Genomic DNA, 17,228 nt, shown 5'->3' with positions numbered 1-17,228 from the left:
TTTAGTACGGGGGGGGGGGGGGTTTACACATGGTTTCGCAGCTCCAACCAGAGCGATCTTTACTCCGAACAAAGCAAATTAAAAGTCTAGATGTATTTAATTTATTCCGTTTCCGTTATCGCTCCTGAAAGAATCCCACCCGTGTTCTCACCGTCCGGTGGCAATGGAGAACATTCCCTCGGTGATGGTCAGGTTTTATTTCCCACTTTCATCTGCGGATTTACTGGACATTCTGGTGCAAGGCGCACACTCCCTTGTACACACAATGAAACGCCGGAGGAGGGGGAGACGCGGCCGGTGCACTGACTGTGCTTGTGCACCGTTTCGGGAATATTTCTCTCTGTGCAATGAACCTATATTGAACTTTATTGTTCATCACATCTTAATTGATTCACTAACGTTATCCAAAACATTTATAATCAATATCTATTTACAAAAAAAAAGATACACATTCGAATGGCAATTTCAGCATTCGAATAGTGATTATTTTTAATATTCAAATTTAATTCAAATTTCATTCCTGCAGCCCTACTGTGGGAGTGTAGGATGGGTCGTGTTACTGAAAACAGTACATTTATACATGTTGCTATTGCTCTGAAACTACACATCAGCACTGATCTACAACCAGGAAAAATCCAGTTAAAATACTATAAATAAACACCAGCACCTATATACCAGTCATTTGCTGTTTGCTCTTTTAGTAAACTTTTTACAACCATTGACCTTTAGTATCACTGCCTGAATGCTGATTGATTCTAAATGTATTCCAAAAAGTATTGATGTCTCAGATGAAATTATTTCACAAAGCCTACTTTGAGATAAAAAAAATAAAATAAATCAAATAAAGTGAATGAGAGAAAAGTGAGGTCAAACAACAAAAGTAGATTGTAATGCAAAAGCAACAATAAAATAAAGAACAACTATTTGGTTCTAACAAAGATGGTACATCAGCACAGTTTGGCACAGAGAACCTTTGTTTAAATCAGAAGACATAAAATGCTGTGAATATAATAAATAAAACCACTGACATGTCTGAATAGAGTGCTACTAACAGTTCTAATAGAACAAATCGGTGTATGTTTCGATACACAAGTATGAGGGCTGCAGTTTTAGAAACAACGTATTGCACTGATCTGAGGTTAAATCCCTTGTGCTGGGAACCCTCCATCCCTAAATACATCCACCAACACCACACAGGCCTGCCCAGTGCCTCATTCCATTTATCCTCAATTAAATTCACCCAGATCCAGCAAAACAACAGAACGCGGACAAATACAATACATGTATACATAATCATATTTAACAGCTTGTATTTGATGCGGGAACCTAAGATCCAGAAGTACCCACCCCATTTAAATTCCCAATATTTCCACATATTGTTTCACACCGCTCAGCCGGGGTTTTATCTTTTAGTGTGCAGATCTCACTTGAGCCTTTATTTACTAGTTTAGGATGTGTTTCATCACAAAGACAGAGCCTGAGCTGCTAGCCCTGCCTCATATTTACTTATAGTTGCTATAAAAAAAATAATAAAAATCATACCTGAATAATCAATCCATAAAAGCAATACGCTATTTCAAGACAAGATTTCTAAAGCATGAATATTGTATAAACACTTTCTGGCTGGAATTGTGCTTTTAACCACAACTACTCTTTTCTTTTCCCCTTATTCAAGCCAAACTGTTTAGAAATAAGGCCTCACAAAAATAAACCGTGGATTTGATCAGCAGTGTTATTAGAATTAAACTCAATCCTTGAATCTATTTCCGAGCAGGAGGACAACGTGGTGAAATGAATGTTTGACATTTTTCCGTGGATGGAAAAACTCTACAGAACCCACGGCGCTCACCTTGGCCGGGAGTTGATCCGGACAGAATTATGCGACCGATAACGCGGTTCAGTCCATTGGGAAGCACTTTCCGCCGCCCGCGTGGCTTGGTGCCCTCGCCACTACATGTTCCTGGTGAGGTTGTAGGTGGCGGTGAGCGGCGCGGCCATCGGGGAGAGGATCTCGGCCGGGTACGGCTGCAGGCCCAGCTGCTTGTTGTCGTGCAGCTTGCGCACGACCACACGACAGAAGTCCTCGCTCTGCCGGTGGCAGGTGTCGAGGAGCTGGCGGACCTGGGCGGTGCGCGTGGGCTGGTTCACCACCAGCTCGTAGTCCTCGCGCATCAGCAGCGAGCGCGCCAGGAGGGCGTCCAGGCTCTGGTTCAGACACGCCTTCGTCATCTGCAGCACGATCTCCTCGCGCCGCGCCGTGATCCAGCAGCCGATGGGGCCTTGCAGCGGCGAGGGTTGGAAATGAGACGAGAAGACTGCGGCGAGAACGAAGTTGAGGTTGGAAACGGTCCCGCTTTGATGATAATAGCTATATTGTATACGAGCACCAATGCCGCCGCCGCCCACCCCCAATATAACACGACCTTACCTTTTTGCTGCGGTAGCGGCTTGATGGTGAGGTTGCCCATGAGGGTCTCACATTCAGCAGATGCAGCCACAGCTGTTTTCATAGGGTTTCCCAAGCCGGTCATGGGTCTTGCGCTCTGCGTAAACTCCCCTTGTTGCGGGGAGTTCAGGTTGTTCATCGTGCTGTGGTCCCGCAGAGGCTCCGGAAACTCGAGCGTCTGGCTCATGTACGACGTCACTTCTGCTCGAAAAAGAAACGGCGGGGCCGAGAAACCAATGAGGGGTTGAATACAACGGGATGTGCAAACGAGCTCCCAACTGTGAATCTTATGCCTCCGCGTACGACTGCGTCAAGCCGTCATTACCTTTACTGGGTGGGATATTGTAGCTGGTGAGGAATCCCGGCTGAGAAATGTCCGCCTCCTGAGACGAGCCCGAGCCGGAGGTGGAGCTCTCCTGCAGCAGGACGACACGGAGGAAGGATAAATTCCTGAGAAACCAGTCCGCAACTGCCTTTTCTGAATATTTAGATTTATAAAAAGGTTAAAAAAAAACCACGCGATTTAAACATTTTACTGTCGATCTGATTGGAGTGCCGATTGGAGTTTTCCCCTCATTACTCCTCGGAGGAGAGAAGTGCTCCAGCCTTGCAACCTGTGCCTGTTCATTCTGGATAGCTACTTGAGACGCACCAGCCAGGGAATGGGGATTTCCTTGAGGCTGAGTTGTTTCCCCTCCCTCTTCTCGCACGCCGACGGGGCCGAGCTGCAGCCGCCTCCCCTGTTCAACTGCAAAGGAACAAGACGACGAGGAGGAACCGTCAGTGCTGACAGAGCTTCATTTGGTTATGCTTTCGTGCCTGGGATCTACTTTCCAATACTCCAATACAAAGGCTTGAGAAAACACAGGCATGCTGAGCAAGCTTTGAAATTGTGAGAGTGATGACACAAGACCCGACAGGTGGATTCAGGTGCAGCGAGTTTGGCTGCTTTATATAAACCGGCGCATGAGGGTGTGGAGGCGTATGGCACCTGGTCAGGTCCTCTGCCAGAACTAGCCCCACTGGCTATAGCCCGTGGCTCCACTTTGCTAACAGAAAAATGTAAGGAATTAAATTAAGTAAATACCGAACTGGCCATTATCATGCAGCCTAATATCGGTTATTAACTCTGTTTGCTTTAACTCACAAGGCTCAGAGGATTTCGCGTTTCCTAAGCGAAAGTTCATTGGAACCTGTTCTCAAATGACATACACCAAGAACAGAACAAGGCTGAAAAGAGGAAGGATATTTGCTCCAGCGCTTGCAAGAGAAAAGGGAAATTAGAGTTGTCGTCGTGGAAGGCACTGTGCCGCCCCAAATTACTCATTCATGGCCTATCACATGAGTGCACTAGGCTTGGGCCAATTTTCTATACTATCAAATATAATATAATATTTGCCACCACATGCGATATTTCATCACAGTCACAGTTTCACACAGAGCTCATTGACTTGCAGATGTACAGTATGTGAACATATGCACGCAGCCGCACAACAGCGAGGAAGCAAATGGAGGACTTGGACGTTGTGGCGTGGATGGTCGCGACGGCACCGAACGATGCGCGCGCCAAAACGGTGTGTTTTCATTTTAGATTAAGGTTGTTTTATATAAACGTCTCAATGAGAACTGTGCACCCCGGGTTTCTGACTGACCTTTGACCTCTTGATCTCTAAAACGGCCTCCAGAAAGTCAATCTCATCAAATCTCCGCAGCATGGGCTCCAACTCAATCAGACACTCTGGAAGGCAGAGAAGAGAAGATAAGACAGACAGACACACTAAGAGAACGCAATAAATAAGAATAAAAATAGAGGATATTTACAGTAGTTATGACAATCCTATACGTCCAACATACGACAACATAAGAAGAAATTTAAACTTATGTTGTGTCTATAATAGCACTATAAGATGTGATTTTACATACTTGTACGTTTACATACGTACTATTTAGAATAGAAAGTTAAAAAAATAAAAATTGACACCATGAACCATATCATAACATGATTAATTAATAACGATATCAAGTAAAAGGAATTGAAATTTCACATTAATTTACACATGGGAGCATACTAAATATATTTGGTTGAGAAAATATATGTTCTCATAACCCCTGCGGTTTTACTCCCTACTGTAAGTAAAAGTGAAGATAACACTCCCAGTTCCAGGCGGCAAATTCAGGATAATTAATGATTAGTTAAGGATTCGATCGGTACTGTGCTTTTGAATTGAAAAAGTGGTATCGGTGTAACCCGAGATCTGAAATTGCTGCTTTGAAAGAACATAACAATAATGATAGTAATAATATTTCCATCACATACTGATGAAGGAGGGTCGCTCGTCTGGGTTGGCGGTCCAGCCGCTGGTCATGAGGTTGATGAGCGTCTCTCTGCTGGGGATGTCCGCCGCCAGACTGTCCAGACTGGTGTCAGGACGTGTCCCACGCAGCACGCTGAACATGATCTGCATGGGGTTGGTCACATCTGCTCGCGCACGCACGCAAGCACAGATACTATTCAGTCGGTGGATGGGAAAGTGGTGGGTGAAAAGAAAGGGGGGGGGGGGGGGGGGGGGGGGGGGGAAGTCTTGCAAAGGTAAAATTAGTAATTAATTACCTTCGAATGGAATCTGCCGAGAAAGCACTTCCCACATAATGATGGCATAACTGCAATGTAAACATAAAGAGGGGAACACAGTTGAGGCGACAAGCATTACGCGACCCTGTTGTGGGCTGCATAATTCCCTTTCACAGAAAGAGAACTTCACAATAAACTCAGCCATAAAAGTCAGTCCGGGGGAGGGTTACCGTCATGAACATTTTGTTGATGATTAATTATCAACCAAGTAATTGAAATGAACAATTTAACTGTCTCATTGTCATAATATAACCCTCTTTAATTGTGTAATAAAACACATACACCTTATGAGCAAAAGCTATTTATCGAAAAAAAAAAAAAAAAAAAAAACAACATCTGGGGAGACAGGTTTATTTTGTTCCAACATTTCTCACGATGGCTTAAAATGACCTTGAGACAAAAAAATGACTGTGACAAGCTGAAGTATGCTTAGCGATCTTGCACGGCTGGTATCTCACCTGGCTGGAACGCTGATCTGCCTCTTGGAATAACACAAAACACAATGTCCCTGCTGTAAGTTGGCGGTATAACAACAATGCTGGCCTGGCTGCAGCATTCCAGAATCAGGTGAATCAGCAATGTCGCTCGTCTCGGCCGTGAAGCCATGAAGAGGTTGGTTATGAAATCGGTTAATTCTGGTTCGGTCGAGGGATGGTAGCAATTAATAGACTATCGAGTAGTTGCTTATAAGAATTTAATTGATTAAGATTTTGTCCTATCGATAAGAACTGCACAATCTGCTGTCTTGTTGTTTTTGTTGCTTTTTAGAAATAAATACCCAGCCAGCAAGTAGTAGTACTCACTGCACCGACGGGGCACAGTCAAAAAAAACAAAAAAACCCCAGTAGAGCAGGAAGTAGTAGTAGTAGAACATGGAGGCTTCCTGAACAATGAAGATCTTTCTGAACAGCGGAAAACAAAACCCAGAGCGAGGGAGAAGTAGGACCGCAAATCCAAACAAGCGATATGTTTCTATGGTGACGACTCCAATGCAAGATATTAAACATAATCGTTTTGTGTCTGTTTAAAAAAAAAAAAAAAAAAGTTCACGCTAAAGTGATATTATATCATGAAAGTAGGGCATTTAAGTAGAAGCATGCAATGGTGATTTCATCTCAAACAATTTATTGAAACAAAAGCCAACAACAATTGGTGGGTATACCACAACAAAAAATGTCAACGTCCCAATAACTTGTCATGTGCTCTTGAGCATCAATTACAGCTTGACAACGACGTCTCATGCTGTTCACAAGTCGACTTATTGTCTGCTGAGGCGTGGCCCCCCACTCTTCTTGAAGGGCGGCCCTCAGGTCATTGGGGTCCGGTTCTGGGGTACAGAGTTACGAGCCTCTACACGGCAACTCAGCTGATCCCATAGGTTTTCTATGGGATTCAGGTCTGGAGAAAATGCAGGCCACTCCATTTGAGGTACTCCAGTCTACAGCAGCTGCTCCCTAATGATGTGACCTCCATGAGCTGGAGCATTGTCGTCCATGAAGATGAAATGAGGCCTGTGTTGTTCATGCAGGGGCACAATGACTGGATGAATGATGTTATTCAGGTAGTATGGGCTTGTCACTGTACCATTCACAAAGTGTAGGGCAGTTCTGTATTGACTAGACACACCTGCCCACACTGTAACACCACCACCACCAAAGGCTCGTCTGGTGACAACAGTGGCTGATGCATAGCGCTCTCCTTGACGTCTCCAACATCATTGGCGGCCATCATTTCTGCTCAACGTGAATCGACTTTCAGAGAACAGCACTGAGGCCACTGGTGCCTTGTCCGGCGTAAATGCTCCCTGGCCCGTGCGAGACGATGATGGCTGTGTCTGTTGGTGTGGTCAGGTACCCTTGCAGGTCGTCTAGCACGCAGACCACGCTGATGTAAATGGTTTCGAATGGTCTGACGTGACACTTGGGTGCCTCTCACCTCCCTTAAATGTGCCTGGAGTTGAGTGGCTTTCATCATCCGGTTCCGCAGGGCACTGTTCACAATGAAGCGGTCATCAGTGTGGGATGTGGCCAAAGGACGTCCACTTCTATGCCTTTCTGTGACTCTTCCAGTCTCTGTTGCAACCTGCTGATGACACTCTGTGACACTCTAAGCTCAGTGGCCACTTCCCTCTGAGAACATCCTGTTTGAAGCCTCGCTATGGCAAGGTACTGTTGATCAGTTGTTAGGTGTCGTCTTGGTCTCATGATGTCAAAATGTGAACAGCATGATGAAGAGGACTGTTTAAACACCATTTCTAATTGAACCAGGAAATGTATTGGTCGATTCATGGATCAAACACCTGTTGTGAATTTTGCCGTTCAGCTCCTTGTTAGAGAACAGCAAGTTGTGCAAAAAGTACTGAAACATTGAACAGTTGGACATGTGCATTCAAAAGTTTAGAGAAGGTCAAATTAAGTTCACCTGTAAAGATTATAGTGCATTTTAGGTTCATCTTGAAATTTCACACGAAAGCCTAATATCCATAACTTCTTGTGAGTAGTGTGTGTGTGTGTATATATTTATTTTTTTTTTTTATTCCGTCGGAGGACGGAAAAAAGTTGTGATCAACACCCTGCATCCAACATCCTTGCATCCCTGGTTCAGCCATTTACATGAGTCACTGCCGCGTGCTTAAAAGGGTCCGAGACAAATAGTTTGTTTAACACCACAACCTGGTCTCAAGCACCCATCGTGGACTCACCTGTACATGTCGTGCTTGACGTCTGCCCGGCGGTTCTTTGAGGGCTCGTATTTTTCGGGGGGCATGTAGATCACCGTGCCCCCCATCTCCGTGGGCTTGGATCCGGAGCCTTTGCTGACGGACAGCTGTCGCCACTTTGACAGACCAAAGTCCGCAATCTGGATGGAACGTGAGCCGCGCGTTAGCGGGATTATCTTAGAATAGACAGAATCATCTGGAAGATAACTTTAATTAAGAAAAGGGGGTACGGAAAAGGTAATAATAACTGCTGGGTTATTTAAAAAAAAAATAATAATAAGAAACTGAATTTACTTGACGCTTTTAAACCTGATCCAGTCTGAGATTGAACTAGCGTGTCTTTGAAGGTATCCGTCTGTAATTCGGAGCTAATTCTTATGCAAATCCACTACTGGCCTAATTTCCCTTCTGTCATGGGATTGGATCGGTGATAACTCAAGCATCAGTGCATTAAAGAGGCGGTACTTATCACATGGGCACACACAGGGATCAAAATAACTGTGATAATTAAGTGCACACAAAACAGCCCAGCTGGCCCCTCCACTCTTCCCAAAGATCATTATTAGAAGGAAAAGACACAACATCCCCCGTGGCCACACACACACACACACACACACACACACACACACACACACACACACACACACACACACACACACACACACACACACACACACACACACACACACACACACACACACACACACACACACACACACACACACACACACCTTGACGTGGAACTCCACATCCAGCAGGATGTTTTGCGTCTTGAGGTCGTGGTGTAGAAGGGGCGGCGTCATGTTGTGAAGAAAGTTGACCCCCAGGGAGATCTCGTAGAGGATCCTCAGCCGCAGCGGCCACGGGAGCAGCGGGTAGAGCTGTTTCTGCGAGCAGGAGAAACAGAGGGGGAAAACCCGCCGCGCTCAAGACACGAAGTGAAACCAGCATTCCTGACGGCGTCAAGTGGGAACTTCCACCGTCGCGGTGGTGGTACTTTCCTCAATGCAGGAAACTATGCCAACTCTGCCAGTTTTCCTTTCGCTATTGGGCGTGTGAAGCAGGGGATGTGACAGTGAGTGGTCACATTCTCATCTCACTCCAAACAATAATGCTTTGTGTGACAGACAAGTGGACTGTTCATCTTGACTGGAAAACAATCCAGCGGTGACACCAATAATTCTGCATGGGTGAAGACAAAATGTCGGCTCAGGCCGCACACGGTTTTCGGTTTAGCCGGTGATCGAGTGCGTGGCAAGTAGAGTTGGCACATGAACCTGTTACTTTCCTGCTTAGTTCATTTCTGAGTGAGACAGGAAGCCCGAAATGAGGCCACTTCGAACGGCTAACTGGCTGATAACACTGCATCAAACCAGAGCCCTGAACGACGGTTTAGCATCAATATAGAGAAAGGCCAGAGGCGCTAACGCCGGACCCATGGCGTTGAGCCGATGTGACCGGCGACATGCCGTTACCTCATGAAGCAGCTGGTCCAGGGAGCCATTGCTCATGAACTCTGTGACAATGCAGAAGAACTCTGGTTCATTGCAGACGCCGAAGATCTGGATGATGTAGTTGAATCTGGCTTTATGGAGCACTTCCGCCTCCTTCAGCAGACAATTCCTCTCCCTGCAACACAACCAGTCTCAATAGAGGATATGATGGAGGATACTTTCATAACCCGAGGAGGAGAAACTTGCGGTGATACAGCAGCAGGAAGTTGACTCAACAGTGCTAAAAATAAAATTGATGTACATGAGGGCTGTCACATCCTCACATTTTCGACGACACTTAATAGTCTCACAGAACTGAGATTAACAATTTCATTGTCTTTAACTGGTCATAATACACGTCTACCTGTTGCATTTACTGGACGCTGAAGATTAAAACAAAGATTTGGGTTAGACAGTTAATCTTCCTCAACCCAACTGATGGCACCGCACCGATTCACATCCTACTGTTTTCAACGTTACATTTATGACATTGCTTTAAAAAGAGCCCTTCAATTTGGGTGGCAACATATGATTAGTGGAATCTAACGATTTGACAAAAAGGATCACGATACATGCTTAAATAAAAGCTCTAGTACACCGGTACTATTAACTGTATATTATACAGTATTTAAACTATATAGTATACAGGTACTCCTCACTTAACGATCTACCCTTTTAACCACCGTTCAGACTTAGGACCAGCTCTCTGACCAGTCTGTGTACAACACAGACTGGTCAGAGTCTGCTACAACACCACAGCGTCTCAGCGTCAAGCATCTCATCACGCATCACCCTTCATACACTATATACACTGTAGACATCTCATCACGCATCACCCTTTATATAACACACACACACACACACACACCTCATCACCGTTCTCAGTCTCGTTCCCGCAGTCTGTCAGTATTAACTACACTAGCATTCACAACCGCCACACCCCCTTACCGTGAAATAACACTATATACACTATATATATATACCAGCCACGTCCCCTTACCGTGAAATAATACTATATATACCAGCCACGCCCCCTTACCGTGAAATAATACTATATATACCAGCCACGTCCCCTTACCGTGAAATAACACGGGTTCTCGCTTAACGACCTGGTAAAACACACACACACACACACACACACACACACACACACACACACACACACACACACACACACACACACACACACACACACACACACACACACACACCTTAGGGTAGGAGGAGATGGACGTCAGGTGTACAGATAATGACAGCCCCATTAACACAAGGCAACATGGTGGTGTGAGAGCCACAGAGATGTATTTCATACACGACGCTTTAACGGCGCTCTACCTTTCGCCGACGGGCGAGTCGAGCTTCAGGCACTTGATGGCCACGGTGGTCCTCCAGTCGGAGTGCTGAGCCCTGAACACGGTTCCGAAGCCCCCCCTGCTGAGGTAGTGCAGGTCCGTCAGCTTCTGGTACGGGATCACCGGCAGGGCACTGGTCAGGCTGCAGAGGTTCACGCAACCCGGGTACGAGGAGGGCGGCTCCATGGCCGCTGAGCCATAAGCGAGCTGGGATGGTGGGTCTCCTGGACGGGGGCCGGCGGGGCGGTTCTTCGCACCCGCTCTCGAAGCTGCGGAGAGCGGCGTGGACCCTTCTGCCGAGGCGTTCAATTAATACGTTGCTTCCCGTGGCCACGCAAGGCCACCGGGTTTTTTTTTTGTTTGTTTTTACGGAGAGCTGTGGGGGACGTGTTCTGTCCAAAAAGGTGAAGAATAAGTCGAATAAAATTAATTAAAAATATGAGCCGCAACCTACGGCACCCGCGCGTCCCAGCGAGCAGACGCTGGACGAGTCACACTTCCACTCGCAGTCGAATAAATAGCGACGCGAGACTCGCGAACGATCTGTTCCTGGCGAACGCATGTCTTAAACGACTCGGGCACCGGGAGTCACTCCGGCAAGAGTTGAATCGTCGACTCCGACGAACTGAAAGCCCGTTACCGAGGACCAAATTAAAGCCCGCGGCAAAAGGGGCCGAGGCATTTGGCGTAATCCACAATGGGCGGGGCTGATTCTCCACTCTCCATTCCACCTAAACGAATCATTTTGATAGTAAATGAGGTCTGTGGTTCACACTTTGCATTTCTCTTCGCCGAATAAACGTTTTCTTTTTAGAGAGAACATATTTTCCGGGATTTTCTCGCATTCTTCCGCCTCAATAAACAATTGTGACAATGAAACGAATTCCATTCGCAAACTCTTCGTCCGGGACTCTTCGCCCCCCCCCAGCCCGGCTCGCCCGGTTCCGCAGAATCCCAGAACCAAAGAGTCGGGAAACCGAATCAATCGTCAAGAAGCGAATCTCCGAAAAGGGGCCGAACCTTCCATAATTGATAATAAAGAGGCGGCGTCGGACACGAGAGGGGCGTCAGCGCGTGGGGAGCGCTGCTGCCGCTCATTACGTCCTCACTTCCGCGTCTTGGAGACTACCGTAAAGGCTCAAATGAAATGAAATAGTATGAAAGGCTCTTACGACCGAGTATTTGTGTGGGTGTTTACGCCCCCCCCCCCCGCCTCCCCCTATGCAACCTTAACAAGCAGTGAAGTTGTTTGTTTTGCGTGCATTAGATCACGGGACGGGACTGGAGAGCGAAAGATTTACGATTTAAAGTCGTTTGAGTGCGTGTGTATTTCTACATTTACGGTAAGCAGGCAGTTTGCCCGAAACGCACGTCGTTTAAAATAACTTTCACTATATTTGGGATTCAAAAATCGACTTTTTTTTTTTTTTTTTTTTTTTAATCTTTTAGACATTAGAACATCTTCATACTTCTACACAGCATCACATTTCCCACGACTTGCTTTGCAACAACACAGCGAGTAAACGTTACTTGGATTCGCACTATCGGTGGGAATTTCCCCCACGTGTTGTTTATCTGAAAGGTGACGTCGACGCGGGGAAAAGCGGGGAAGTTAAGACGAAGACGCTCAATAAAAACCGGCGTGATGTCACATGGTGCGTGCGGTCACAGCAGATCACTGCTCTGCCTGAGACAGCACAGGGAGGGAGGAAAAAACACTTCCTAGTATGAGCCCTTCCGAGGAAAATGTCATTTATATTTAAAATGTTACCAATATGTTACTGCCTTAGCTGTTGTATTGTTATGTGCTGTTCCTACAACAACAACAACAACAACAACAACTATAATAATAATAATAATAATAATAATAATAATAATCAACCAAAGGCAGGCACATAAGACTTTAGGTCAAATGTGCTGGAACGTATTTGGCGTGGGGGAAAGGAGCGCTCCCCGGGAGGACCAGTCGTGGAGCGCATGACTTTCCCGCCGCGTGTCATTTGCAACCCGAGTCCCGAGGAGAAAGCGTGTCAACAAATCGCCGCCGAGCGCTCAAAGGCCGCCAACGTGGAAGAGGGAGAGAGGGAGAGGAGTCGGAACCCCCGGAAAACCCACGAAGTGACGCCTCCCGGGCGGCCACGGCGCGGGGCCGCTAGCGACACGGCACCCAGGACCGCTGCGCTTGTGTTTCCCCGGGCTGTTGCAGGACCGAGCACCCTCCGCTCGACCTGCGTGAGTATCACCCTCGGTTTCTTGTCTTCTTCCGTTCGTTGAAGTGCTGCAAGCCGCGTGACTGTTATATTAAAAACAACAAACAAACAAAGAAAACAAAACCCTGTCCAGACACCCACACAGATGACCGCTCCATTCGCACCAGTCGCTTTCCCAGTGTTCAGGACCAGGAGAACCCCTCACCCCGCCAGCAGCTCTTCTAGCAACCCCGGGTCCTCCCCCTCCGATGGGGTTCCCTGGGTGAAGGGCCCAGTGGGCCCGCTGGTGCCTCCCAGCCGGTCCCAGCCCTGCCCCGGCCCAGACAGACTCAGCGGGTCCAGAGAGGGTGCAGAGGGGTCCTGGTTCCTGCAGGATGGCGTCCCCAAGGACTGCTGGCTGGAGAGACCCATCACCCCTACACTGCTGGGCTACGAGATCATGGAGGAGAGGGCGAAGTTCACGGTATGACTTAATTTTGCCTTTCGGGTGAAGAAAGCCAGTTTATATGTCAGTTATCTCAGTTATATGTGTTTTTTTCTAATCAATGGAGGCTTTGTGGTTTTACTTTTCACTAATTTGCAGTACTTACACAGAATTTGTACCAGCTACACTAGATTGGAGTTTGGTCTTTTTTTGGTTGAATGCATTCCATTTTAAGAGACAGACAGTATGAATCGCTCACCCTGAGTCACCATGTGACTTCTCTCCCATAAAACCTCTGTGTGTGTGTGTGTGTGTGTGTGTGTGTGTGTGTGTGTGTGTGTCCTTTAAAGAAGGAAACTGAATGCACATGTTCAGTCACAGTCACAAGGAAGTGAGTCTGAGAACAGCCATTCGGCGTGAAGAGGCCTTACAAGCCTCTTACAAGTGTGTGTGTACTTATACGAGGGTCGTTTTTCAGGCATAGACGGATATTTGCATGCATAGTTTAAGCGAGCGTTTGTGAGTCGCAGTTTCGACACAACGGTTGCGCCCAGTACTAGTACGATATGCTTTACCAACGCACTTGGACATGTTTCGTAGGTTTATAAAGTCCTGGTGACAGGGAGTAAAGGAGACAGCTGGGTGATATTCAGAAGGTACGCTGACTTCTCCAGACTAAATGAGAAGGTGAGAGGTTGAATCATTTACCGTTCACCGTTTGAGCCACATTACTTTTACGTCTGCATGAGGTGATATTTCACGTTAATGAAATTGAATCAGAAGATTCCCCCGTAACGTGGTGGATTGTTAGACGCTGCCGATCGTCTCCCCGATTCCACCGCTGCATCTGCTCATCGGCTAACCCCAAAGTTAATTCCTCACTCCTTTATTTTGCTCTCTCTTATTGCTGTTTGTGCAATTCCAGCTGAAAGAGATTTTTCCCAGGTTCCACCTCGGCCTTCCTCCGAAGCGATGGTTTAAAGACAACTACGACATGGAATTTCTTGAGGAGAGACAGATCGGGCTGCAGAGCTTCCTGCAGAACCTCATAGGACACAAGGACATAGTGAGCAGGTGTGGGTGTGTGTGTGTGTGTGTGTGTGTGTGTGTGTGTGTGTGTTGCAATATGCCCTTTGAAAGGAAGGGCATGCAGGAAACCCTTGGCTTACTTTGCTGTGTATTCTTCTCCTTCCTCCTCAGTGAAGTCGTCAGACAGTTTCTGTGTCTGGACGACCCTCGAAGCCCCTTTGACAGTCTGGAGGAAAGCAGGGTGTGGCCTTTTCTCCAGAGCTTTATTTGCATACGGACATACAGTACACCACTGCTAAAGGCTTTCAACCTCGGGTGGACCCTTCAATTTCTTAAATAACTGAAACTCTGTGTGTGTGTGTGTGTGTGTGTGTGTGTGTGTGTGTGTGTGTGTGTGTGTGTGTGTGTGTGTGTGTGTGTGTGTGTGTGTGTGTGTGTGTGTGTGTGTGTGTGTGTGTGTGTGCGCGTGCCACAGCATGTTATTTAACTCCCACACAGGCACATCCCGAGGATTACTGTTAGGAAAAAAAATATATTGGTAAATACTAAGTTCTGTGTGTCTTTTGAACTTTCAAACTATTAACTTTATCTTAACAATTACATTTAATTGAATATTGTTGTTTTTTGTTGTTGTTTTTCTTTTGCATTACATTTCCAGTGGACAAGAGTGAGATGAATTAATAGGGAGTTAAGTGAGCAACAGAATTTAAGTAATGAGCTGCTGTTGGAAACCAGCAGCATATCATGTCCGTCAGTCGGGACGTATTCTTCGGTCGGGGAAATCTGCTTTTTGCTGTTTTCCCACGCAGGCTTTTTGCGAGACCTTGGAAGAAACCAACCACCGGCTCCAGAGAGCGCTGCTGGAAAAGCAAAAAGAAATCGACCATCTGAAGCGACTTCTGCAGGAGAGGGGCGACCGCATCAGGGTTCTGGAGAAAAGATCCAAGTAAAGATGTATAGCCACTCATATTTCTGTGCTTTGCGTGAACTCCCGCCCTGTGTGACGGTCACGGCCTGTCTTTTAACGTCATCGATTCTCTTTCCTCCGTGGCGTGTCCCCCCAAGTTTGGAGAGCCCGGGCCCTCTTTGTCCGTCGCATGCGGGGAGCGGGGGCAACCTTTTTACGGAGCAAAACGCCGACATGCGGCGGGCGCCGGATGCCGGCGCACAAGGAGAAGAGGCCATGGACACGAACGCTGAAGGACAGCGACGCAGAGAGGAGGAGGAGGGAGCAGGCGGAGGATTCTCTGCAGTGGAGGCTAAAGAAGAGTCGAGGTAAGAATCGAGTGTCCGTAGAGATTCTGCGAGCGCTGCCATCGCTGCTGTTTATTCACAATGATGACACATTTTGATAATTTTTGTTCTAATCCAAGCCCATGGACTTCATTTGACATAAGAACCGAAATGGATCCACAAAAACAGCTCCCACGCTAAATCTCGACCATGCCTTCATGTACCTTTTATATCGTCTTATTTTTTTCAACAAAGTGCGTCTATGATAGAATAAGTAGCGGGGAAACCTTGGCAAGGACTGAATCTCGGCGGTCAAATGTAGATGAATTAGGTGTTTTTGTGGTAAATACATGACTGCTCTGTAACATGCCTGGCGGGGGGGGAATGCCTGACAACACAAGGTGCTGTGATAACTCAAGAATTTTCAGTTCTTGTAACCGTGGATCCAAAGCACGTTCCGACAGCCGTTATAACCCTAATACTTTAAATGTTGTGATGTAGCTTTCAGAATCCAGAATTTCACAATTGATGTGCGTGCTCGTGGTTACTTCATCTTCCTCTGCCTTCAGAAAAGTCTTTTGTTTTTTCCCCGCGTCACGCTTTGAAACGGATTCCTCTGTCTTTTGAAGCCTTACCAGGTCGGGGGGGCCTGCGTCGAAAAGCGCAGCGTACTGGAGCACCCTCGCCCCCACCGGTTCACCTGTCGCTCCTAATTCAGAAGGAATAGGAAAACGTGAAACAAACCAGAACTAATGTGCAAATCCAGAGTTTGAGTGTACGCCCGAACCCAACAATGGACAAAGGTATCAGATAATCTTTTTTGGATCATCTTCACGTTTGGCCTTGTTTGGCACCTTGCAGATGAATTCATCATTTGCTTGTAATTCCATGATATTTTTATGTGTGTATTACTGCATCAGACCCTACTGTGTGATGAGGACAGTTATTTATCTTTATCTGATTTACAGCAAAATTACCATGTCTTTTGCAGCCTTTCAGCCTTACAAATACTAAAGGATCCCGATAGCTGGAATCACATAAAATTTAATCAACATTATATTTAAATGTCCCAATAATAAAAAAAAAAACTATACATGCATATTATTTATCATTAATACATCAAAGTGTTTTTAAGACTGATGAATATCTGTGTTTTCTATGTTAGAGATACAGTATATGTATAGATATACTCTGCTATCACCAGGTGGCACTGCGACAACACTTTCCAAAGGTAGAAAAAGCTCATGGCCGTCCAAATATAAAGGATGGAGTCTGTCTGTCTGTCGTTCCGTCTGTCTGTCTGTCCCAGGCCACGCTTTCTGCCGAGCTCTGCAAATGTATGTTTTGAAAAGATTAAAGAATTTTTTATTCGCCAAACACTTGCGTTTTTTTGTTTGTTTGTTTTTTTTACCCCAAAAACCGTATACAACAAGTATAAAAGAGAAGTGGTCAAACCAACGCGAAAGGGGAAAAAGAGTTTGTGAAGGTGCCAGAAGTAAGCGAGACGGAGCTCATGTACTAACAGACGGCCGTCAGGATCAAACCACCCGCCCCGTGGCTCTCCCTGCGGTAGAGGAAGAAATGGATGACTTCCCACCGCTTCCCGTCATTCCCAGTAATGAAAGTGTGTATGCCGCAGAAAAGAGTAGTAAGGGAGGAGGGACGGGTGGACACATGTCAGCAAAGTGCC

At 46.4% G+C, this 17,228-nt stretch overlaps 2 protein-coding genes across 3 annotated transcripts; one reads left to right on the top strand and one right to left on the bottom strand.

Moving 5' to 3' along the window:
* Positions 1-1,950: 1,950 nt before the first annotated feature.
* On the bottom strand, positions 1,951-10,886 carry ripk2 (receptor-interacting serine-threonine kinase 2; the record flags this gene model as incomplete). The annotated part of the gene is made up of 11 exons (XM_080010436.1): positions 10,626-10,886; positions 9,273-9,426; positions 8,529-8,684; positions 7,780-7,937; positions 5,058-5,107; positions 4,764-4,925; positions 4,099-4,184; positions 3,099-3,194; positions 2,772-2,862; positions 2,429-2,647; positions 1,951-2,315 (listed from the first exon to the last, which is right to left on the bottom strand). Exons 1-11 carry the CDS (start codon positions 10,826-10,828, stop codon positions 1,951-1,953), a joined length of 1,740 nt encoding a protein of 579 aa, XP_079866562.1. The 5' UTR covers positions 10,829-10,886.
* Positions 10,887-12,668: 1,782 nt separating this feature from the next.
* On the top strand, positions 12,669-16,859 carry LOC307237987 (sorting nexin-16). Of its 2 annotated transcripts, XM_080010813.1 has the most exons (7): positions 12,669-13,315; positions 13,877-13,963; positions 14,202-14,350; positions 14,477-14,546; positions 15,115-15,251; positions 15,371-15,580; positions 16,168-16,859. In XM_080010813.1, the coding sequence occupies exons 1-7, from the start codon at positions 12,998-13,000 to the stop codon at positions 16,289-16,291; spliced, it is 1,095 nt and encodes a 364-aa protein (XP_079866939.1). In that variant the 5' UTR covers positions 12,669-12,997; the 3' UTR covers positions 16,292-16,859. The 2 variants fall into 2 exon arrangements, with proteins under 2 accessions (XP_079866939.1, XP_079866940.1); XM_080010814.1 differs by lacking the exon at positions 16,168-16,859 and having other exon boundaries at positions 15,115-15,259; positions 15,371-15,490.
* The last annotated feature ends 369 nt before the right edge of the window (positions 16,860-17,228 follow it).

This window comes from Zeus faber (assembly GCF_960531495.2).
Source record: "Zeus faber genome assembly, chromosome: 12".
NCBI classification, from domain to species: domain Eukaryota; kingdom Metazoa; phylum Chordata; class Actinopteri; order Zeiformes; family Zeidae; genus Zeus; species Zeus faber.
The sequence above is the reverse complement of the archived record's forward strand: the minus strand, read 5'-3'. Positions and strand labels throughout refer to the sequence as shown.